Source organism: Tiliqua scincoides, chromosome 1 (assembly GCF_035046505.1).
Source record: "Tiliqua scincoides isolate rTilSci1 chromosome 1, rTilSci1.hap2, whole genome shotgun sequence".
Lineage (NCBI taxonomy): Eukaryota > Metazoa > Chordata > Lepidosauria > Squamata > Scincidae > Tiliqua > Tiliqua scincoides.
In genome coordinates, this window is record NC_089821.1 from 295,543,722 (window position 1) to 295,552,879 (window position 9,158).

General features: G+C 47.6%; 1 protein-coding gene across 1 annotated transcript; it reads left to right on the forward strand.

Annotated features, from left to right (window-relative positions):
- Positions 1–7,887: 7,887 nt before the first annotated feature.
- Positions 7,888–8,718, forward strand: FAM181A (family with sequence similarity 181 member A). The gene has a single exon (XM_066612207.1). It carries the CDS (start codon positions 7,888–7,890, stop codon positions 8,716–8,718), a length of 831 nt encoding a protein of 276 aa, XP_066468304.1.
- The last annotated feature ends 440 nt before the right edge of the window (positions 8,719–9,158 follow it).

Genomic DNA, 9,158 nt, shown 5'->3' on the forward strand with positions numbered 1-9,158 from the left:
CACCATATCCTGTCCAGGCAATGCAACACCAGTGCAGTCCTCCCAGTTGTGCTGGCACAGCGCTTCCCAGTAATGCCTGTAGTATCTGTGGACACAGCCCATTGTCCATGGAGCAGCATTTTGACATCAATGTGACGTTGGTGATCACCTCATCTACTCTGCCCCAGTGTGGTGGCCAGAGAAGCGTCACCAAGGTGAATGGAGGGGGGTGGAGGTAGGCACAGGGCCAATTTTGCCAGAATCATGAGCCTATACTAAACTGGCATATCTGAAGGATAAGACTGGGATACTACTGCCTGGAACTCTCAAAGTCTTGTGTGGATTTATCCTGAATTGGTGTAAATTAACTCCAAATGCAGAGCACAGCTGCACAATCCTCAAAGGCAGGGGTTCCCAAAGTGTGTGTTGCAATGTCTTAGGGCAGAGGTGTCCAAACTTTTCAGCAGGAGGGCCACATCCTCTCTTTGACACTGTGTCGGGAGCTGGGGAAAAAAGAATTAATTTACATTTAAAATTTCAATAATTTGCATAAATGAATTTATTATTATTATTATTATTATTATTATTAATAATAATAATAATAATAATAAATTCATTTATGCAAATAATAATAATAATAACAACAACAACAACAACAACAACAGTATTTATATACCGATTTTCAACTAAAAGTTCACAAAGCAGTTTACAGAGAAAAATCAAATAACTAAATGGCTGCCTGTCCCAAAAGGGCTCACAATCTAAAAAGATGCCAAGGAATACCAGCAGACAGCCACTAGAACAGACAGTGCTGGGGTGAGGTGGGCCAGTTACTCTCCCCCTGCTAAAAAAAGGAGCACCCACTTGAAAAAGTGCCTCTTACCCAATTAGCAGGGGTTATTAGAAATGTAACTTATATGAATGAATGATGGTCTTGCAGTAGCTCTATAAAAGGCCTTGCATAAAGCAAGGCCAGCCTTTCCTTTGCTGCCACTGCTGCATCACAGACGTGAAACAGCAAGTAGTGGAGGGAGCCCTCACCCCACAGTTCAGGTGAGAGGTCGAACAGTCATCCTCATGCTGAGAGTAGTTGCGTCAGGCCAGCATGAGCTCCAGTAAGTCTCCAGAGGGCAGGACGCTCATTGGAGACTGGGGGCTCCCTGCGGGCTGGATTGGGAGCCCCTGAGGGCTGCAAATGGTCCCTGGGTCGGGGTTTGGGCACCCCTGTCTTAGGGCAACATAGTACACTCACAGGGGTATTGTGGGATGTCTCCCTCCTACCTGTTTCTCTGGGTTCCTCCATCATGCAAATCACGGGTGCCTCCATCATACGGATCATATGAAATCACACAAGATTCAAGATGGCAGCACATATCTTTGCTGGGAAGGCTGTGGGGACATCATGATATCATGACATCATCCAATCTCTCCAGAGTGCATGGAGGCTGCTTAAAACAACAGTAATAGAGGCCCAGCAGAGGTGTATACCGCAAAGAAAGAAGGGTTCCACTAAATCCAGGAGGGTGCCCGCATGGCTAACCAGCCAAGTTAGAGAGGCTGTGAAGGGCAAGGAAGCTTCCTTCCGTAAATGGAAGTCTTGCCCTAATGAGGAGAATAAAAAGGAACATAAACTGTGGCAAAAGAAATGTAAGAAGGTGATACGGGAGGCCAAGCGAGACTATGAGGAATGCATGGCCAGCAACATTAAGGGGAATAATAAAAGCTTCTTCAAATATGTTAGAAGCAGGAAACCCGCCAGAGAAGCGGTTGGCCCTTTGGATGGTGAGGGAGGGAAAGGGGAGATAAAAGGAGACTTAGAGATGGCAGAGAAATTAAATGAGTTCTTTGCATCTGTCTTCACGGCAGAAGACCTCGGGCAGATACCGCTGCCCGAACGGCCCCTCCTGACCAAGGAGTTAAGTCAGATAGAGGTTAAAAGAGAAGATGTTACAGACCTCATTGATAAATTAAAGATCAATAAGTCACCGGGCCCTGATGGCATCCACCCAAGAGTTATTAAGGAATTGAAGAATGAAGTTGCAGATCTCTTGACTAAGGTATGCAACTTGTCCCTCAAAATGGCCACGGTGCCAGAAGATTGGAGGATAGCAAATGTCACGCCTATTTTTAAAAAGGGAAAGAGGGGGGACCCGAGAAACTATAGGCCGGTCAGCCTAACATCCATACCGGGTAAGATGGTGGAATGCCTCATCAAAGATAGGATCTCAAAACACATAGACGAACAGGCCTTGCTGAGGGAGAGTCAGCATGGCTTCTGTATGGGTAAGTCTTGCTTCACGAACCTTATAGAATTCTTTGAAAAGGTCAACAGGCATGTGGATGCGGGAGAACCCATGGACATTATATATCTGGACTTTCAGAAGGCGTTTGACACGGTCCCTCACCAAAGGCTACTGAAAAAACTCCACAGTCAGGGAATTAGAGGACAGGTCCTCTCATGGATTGAGAACTGGTTGGAGGCCAGGAAGCAGAGAGTGGGTGTCAATGGGCAATTTTCACAATGGAGAGAGGTGAAAAGCGGTGTGCCCCAAGGATCTGTCCTGGGACCGGTGCTTTTCAACCTCTTCATAAATGACCTGGAGACAGGGGTGAGCAGTGAGGTGGCTAAGTTTGCAGATGACACCAAACTTTTCCGAGTGGTGAAGACCAGAAGTGATTGTGAGGAGCTCCAGAAGGATCTCTCCAGACTGGCAGAATGGACAGCAAAATGGCAGATGCGCTTCAATGTCAGTAAGTGTAAAGTCATGCACATTGGGACAAAGAAACAAAACTTTAGATATAGGCTTATGGGTTCTGAGCTGTCTGTGACAGATCAGGAGAGAGATCTTGGGGTGGTGATGGACAGGTCGATGAAAGTGTCGACCCAATGTGCGGCGGCAGTGAAGAAGGCCAATTCTATGGGATCATTAGGAAGGGTATTGAGAACAAAACGGCTAGTATTATAATGCCGTTGTACAAATCTATGGTAAGGCCACACCTGGAGTATTGTGTCCAGTTCTGGTTGCCGCATCTCAAAAGAGACATAGTGGAAATGGAAAAGGTGCAAAAGAGAGCGACTAAGATGATTACTGGGCTGGGGCACCTTCCTTATGAGGAAAGGCTACGGCGTTTGGGCCTCTTCAGCCTAGAAAAGAGACGCCTGAGGGGGGACATGATTGAGACATACAAAATTATGCAGGGGATGGACAGAGTGGATAGGGAGATGCTCTTTACACTCTCACATAATACCAGAACCAGGGGACATCCACTAAAATTGAGTGTTGGGTGGGTTAGGACAGACAAAAGAAAATATTTCTTTACTCAGCGTGTGGTCGGTTTGTGGAACTCCTTGCCACAGGATGTGGTGCTAGCGTCTAGCCTAGATGCCTTTAAAAGGGGATTGGACAAGTTTCTGGAGGAAAAATCCATTATGGGGTACAAGCCATGATGTGTATGCGCAACCTCCTGATGTTAGAAATGGGTTATGTCAGAATGCCAGATGCAAGGGAGGGCACCAGGATGAGGTGTCTTGTTATCTGGTATGCTCCCTGGGGCATTTGGTGGGCCGCTGTGAGATACAGGAAGCTGGACTAGATGGGCCTCTGGCCTGATCCAGTGGGGCTGTTCTTATGTTCTTATGTTCTTAAGACCCAGGTAAGTTTGGGAACCACTGCTCTAAGTGAGCACATTTCAAAAGAGACAGAAATAGCTGTGTTTCAAAGAAATATGGGACAAATTTTAAGCATTCAAAGCATATGCCTTTAGAATCCCTTTTATTTGCTGGAAAAGAGAACAGGTTCTAGCAACAGGAGCAATCAGCAGAAGACCCTTTTCCTATGGTAAATTCCACCACCCAGCCAGATTGCTGCTATCAGTGAACACAGGAGCAGAGGCAATTAAGTTTTCAAAAAAAAAAAAAATTTACTTACAGTTGTTTGCATCTCCTGAAGAATCAGAGGTGACTACTATTACTTATGGAACAGAGAACCTTATCGTTCTCTTAGTGAGGGTTTGAGGGGACATTTTTCAGCAATAGCTGCCTGCCATTCAGGGACAGAGCTCAGGAGCATGCATGGTACTCTGATGCTCAGAGAGAGAGAAGACAGGAACATGTGGGGGAAAGGAAGTTGCAAATGGACACACCTCCTTACAGGTACCAGATCTCAGATGTCTGAACCAGACACTACAGAGTCTTGCAGGCCGTGTTGTATCCTTAGCATCATGTACCAACCTAGCACTGCATTCCTGCACACTCTTACTTCAGCAAAACTTTCAGGGACATCAGTGAGACTTCTTAGTGAACACTGTCTGGATATGGCTGCTCATCTAAATGTTTGTTTTGCACCTCCAACATTTTCCTAATAAGTGATTTCAAGGTACACTTGCTGAGAAGGCTGGTGTTCTTAAAAAGAAAAAAGTTGATGACAGTCTAGTGACCTGCAGTGTTAATGGCTCTTATTTGCTTGATTGGAATCAGTATTTGACAGTGCACATGTAGCATTTGATATATCTCGAAGGCACTAAGAGTGTTTGTGCTAAGACTGGAAACAGATTCGTGATTGCTCTAGCTTTGGGTTGCATGGTGCCTGGCCGTACGGCATTGCAAGCGTCCTGAATATCTAACATTTCTGAAATTCACTCAGGGCAACTTTTCTCCTCCTTTCCAATTCTTAAAGATCTCTGTGGGGATAACACACAGTGTGGGACTCCTAGCTTTAGAATGCTATTAAGTTATTGCCACCCCTAAGGACAACCCCGCAAGGAGGATGAGGACTCACATAACTCTGAATCAATAAAGGAAGCAGCTCAATTAGCATTTCACATGCTTTTCTTCCCCCTCTCCTTACCTTCCCTGCAGTGGGCATGCTTTCCCCTTAAAGGATTGTCCTGTTTCTGCTCCTTGCCAGCGTTGGCAGGGTGACAGTAGTCGAGTGTGCAAACTTGTGCTATTGTCCCTGGGCCAGGGGGAGTCATGGAGACCCACTAATATGACACAGGAAAATGTTTGCTGATGGCAATTCTATGGGCTTTGTCTAACTCTTTCTCCATCATGACGACTCGATTTAAGTCTCTAACTGTTTGACTACAGATGCAAGAGTACTATCCAACTCCATCCTTTTGTTCGGGTGGTTTGAATGGGTAATTCAGCTTTTGTGTGGCTCAATTGAGGGGGCAAACATAAAGACAAGATTCTTGAGCGCTCAAGCTCCTTTTCCATGGATATCTGCACATCTCTTTAGAGATTTGTTCCTTTCCTACCTTTTTCTGACATCACCCTCCCTTTAAGGGGAAAAAAAGGCCCCGATCGAGAACAGTTAAAAAAAGTAGGCTAGCCTGGTCTTCCAAACTAGCTTTGTCCAGTGTTACTCAAGCATGGTTACCGCCAGCCTTCAGACAGCTTTGGAGTAGTTTAGAGAAAAGAGCCTCTAAACTTTCTTTACTCATCCTCAGCATATCATGTTTGATTGTGTTCAAGAAAACGGGAGGAGGAGGCTGGAAGGGAGCAGAATGGTAGGAATCAGAGGGAAATGATCGTATTTATTAGCTGTCTTTCTGTGGCTGTCCCCATGGTGACAATTTGTGATGGTAAAGAATGTGAGAACAGGGAGCCTAATGCCTGATTGGGATGCTTTGTATTTGGCAAAGTGGCTTCTGATTGGCCTGAGAAAGCCTCCTAACTAGAAGGACTTGAAATTCATTCAGCTTACTCAAGTGCTGCAAAACACTCACAGGGTCCGGCTGCTTCTCTAAAGGTTGGTAGTGTCTAACCTATGTAACAAGATTAGCTGGTGAACATCTTCTTCTCCATCATGGAGTTACAGTAACACTCAATATTTGTGAGACAATATAGCTTGGGGAGGGGGATGTATGTGTTTGACTGCAGTGCCATGAACGCAATGCATAGATTTCTACTCACGGGTGAAGTGTAACCTGTCTAGCAAGATTAACTAGTGCGACCAAAGTAATAACAAATGATGCTTGTAGGTCTGGAAGGAGAGAAGGAATATGTTGGGGGATGGATGGGATTATGAGTGTATGAATGGTGCAGTCTACGTTGTCTAATTTTGAGTTTGTGGTAAAATTGCAAAGCAATGTGTGCGTCATCCATATAGAAGAGGCTTTAGTGATCTTGGTCTCAGAGAAAATGAAAGACGAACATGTCAGACAATACCTATATTTGAACAAACAAGTTCAAATGCTTGTTTATCTGGAGCAAATGCTTGTCCATTCAACTGAAGATATTGTCTCCTTCGGGTACAGTGTAATTCTGAATATGTGCATGTGACGGAGAGAGACAGAAAGAATGTATGAGATAATTGTGAGAGTATGTGGGTATCTATCTATGTGGAGCTAGAATCGCTATGTAGAGCATTATAGAAAACTTATCAATGGTGTCAGGAATGTGTGGGTGTACATGAGACACACAGAGTTGTGTAAAATGTGAACACGGAAATAGATGTGTGAGGAGTGTTAGTCATTTCTTTGGGCATTTTCACACCTAACAGTAAAATCACCTTTGAATCTCTGTTGCCCTCCTTGTGTGCACATGTGGAGGTTATTAATCTAGAACAGAATGAAGAAAGCCTCCATTTAAACAGAATTTTCAGTCTAAGTAACATAGGTATAGCTTTTGAATTAGACACACAGAAAATGCCAAAAGTGCTGAAGGGGGCTGCTGCTATACACACTACATTATCAGCAGGTGCATGTAATATACCTGCAGTTGTAAACCCACTAAAACTGTGTCATTTGAAGCAACCAAACGCAGCTCCACACCATATGCTGTTAAAAAAAGATATGGCTTTTTCAAACCATGAATTTCAAACTCCCTTCAGAGAGACTTTGCACAGATATGGAAGGTAAATGCATGCACTGAAAGACAAGAATATGCATTTGTATCCATTACACTAACATGTTTAAAGGCAGTGACACCCACAAGGTAATGTATAAAAGTTTTTCACTGTGCTGTATGCATAAGCATGCTTTGAATGAATTGAAGGGTGTGAGTGGTGCACACTGTTAATCTATTTGTATCCTACCTGTCTTTGTTGCTCACTTGCCCTGAGGGAAAGAAGGTGTGAGGAGGGGTGTGTGTGGTGCATGTGTCGGGTGACAGTTTTTCCTTTGTGCATGGTGTGTAATGCACACTGTTAACCTATTCGCATCCTACCTGTCTTTGTCATCCACTTGCCCTGAGGGAAAGAAAGTGTGAGGAGGGGGTATGTGAGGTGTGTGGTGCATGTGTAAGGTGACAATTCTTCCTTGCTGTGTGTGAGGTGTGTAGTGCACTCTGTTAACCTATTCTCACCCTACCTGTGTTTGTTGTCCACTTGCCCTCAGCGAAAGAAGGTATAAGGCAGGGACATGAGGTGAGTGGGGAGCCAGGCGAGGCAGAGCCTCCCCACCAGAGTCCTTCGAAAAGCACTGCCGCCATGTGAGGTGTGCGAGCACACACAACCCATGCACACAGCACAGCGCACGCACAGCACATGAGTTGTGTGTGCTTGCACACTTCACATGAGGCAGCACTTTTCAAAGGACTCCAGTGGGGAGGCTCTGCCTCACCTGCCTCCCCACTCACTGCATGTCCCTGGTGTGAGGAGGGTATGTGTGTGATATGTGGTGCATATGTAGTAAGTCAATTCTTCCTTTCTTTAGCATCCCCCCGACATCACCTGTTGCGTCTGCATGTGTCTTTGTTGCCCACTTGCCCTGTGTGAGGACAAGGTGGTGTGTGTGTGTGAGGAGGAGGTGTGTGGTGCATAGGTAGTGTGACAATCCTTCCTTCCTGTAGCTCCCCCACTAAGCATGACCTGCTGTGTCTTCATGTCTGTCCCCCTCAGGTGAACCAAGCAAGAGCCAGCCCTTCATGGACAGCCCTTCCTTGCTGGTCCTGTGAGGAGTGTGATGGCTTCAGCAGCAGCGGCTGACAGTGAGGTGAAGACCCTCCTCAACTTCGTCAACCTGGCCTCCAGTGACATCAAGGCGGCCCTGGACAAGTCGGCTCCCTGCCGCCGCTCCGTCGACCACAGGAAGTACCTGCAGAAACAGCTCAAGCGCTTCTCCCAGAGGTACTCCCGCCTGCCCCGATGCCACCCCCAGCACCAGCAGCCACCCGCCAGGGAGCGGAGGCCCCCCGAGGAGAGAGCACGAGGCCTGGATGGTGCAGAGCTCCCTGTAGGCCGCACCACTGCTTCCCTTGACAACAAGGCCTGCAAGGCCACAGAGCCTGATGAGCAGCAGCAGGCTGCCTCTGAGGCACCCACCAGGCCCGACCAGGTGCCCATGAGGAAGAGGCAGCTGCCCGCCTCCTTCTGGGAAGAGCCACGGCCCGTGGGCCTGCTCTGCCCTACCTCCAAGGACCTCCCACTTTATGAGGGGAAGAAGAGCAAGCAAGGCCCCAATGGTGGCAGTGGTGGGGCTGGTGCTGCTGCTTCTCCCGAGAGCCCACCAAGTGGGCCGGACAAGGTGCTGAGCGCCTGGAGCTGCTGCCCATTTCAGTATCACGGACCACAGGCCTCCTCCCCTGCCAGCGTCTACCCGCCGCCCCTTGCCGCCGCCCTCCAACTGCCCTTCTCGCCGAGCTTGGGACTGTGGAGGAAGAACGCAGCCCAGTCCCCTCCTGTGGGGGGCGAGGCCTTCTCCAAGCAGGTGCACCGGCCTGTAGTATGGAAGCCGATCCCCACCAAGCCCACCGTGCCGCCGCCCCCCATCTTCAGTGTCTTTGGGTACATCTAGGGCTGGCTGATGAGGGCACTGAAGTAGCACCGCTCCCACCCACCCCTTGCCTGGCAACACTTTGAGGCACCCTGCCTGTGAGGAAGGAAGGGAGTGGAACAGAGGAGGCCAGTTCTGATTCCCCCTCCACAGCCTCAGGAGGCAGCTGGCCCTCTTTGCCCCGCCTGATGTGGAGGGTCTCTCCTAGCTTGTGGGAATGCAAAGAGGAGGGAAGGCGAGGGTGAGAATCTGGACTCTCACCAGGAATTACATATGCCCTGGAGGAACCTGCCTGACAGCCCAATCCTATGTATGGCTACTCAGAAGTAAGCTCCATTGTGCCCAATGGTGCTTACCCACAGGAAAGTGACTATAGGATTGCCACCTGACAGCTCAATCCTATGCATGTCTACTCTGAATTATGCCCCGTCGTGCCCAATACTCTCAGGAAAGTGAGTATA

What these genes read in the sequence shown, in the direction of transcription:
- FAM181A (XM_066612207.1), top strand. Translation starts at nt 7,888, where the DNA reads ATGGCTTCAGCAGCAGCGGCTGACAGTGAGGTGAAGACCCTCCTCAAC.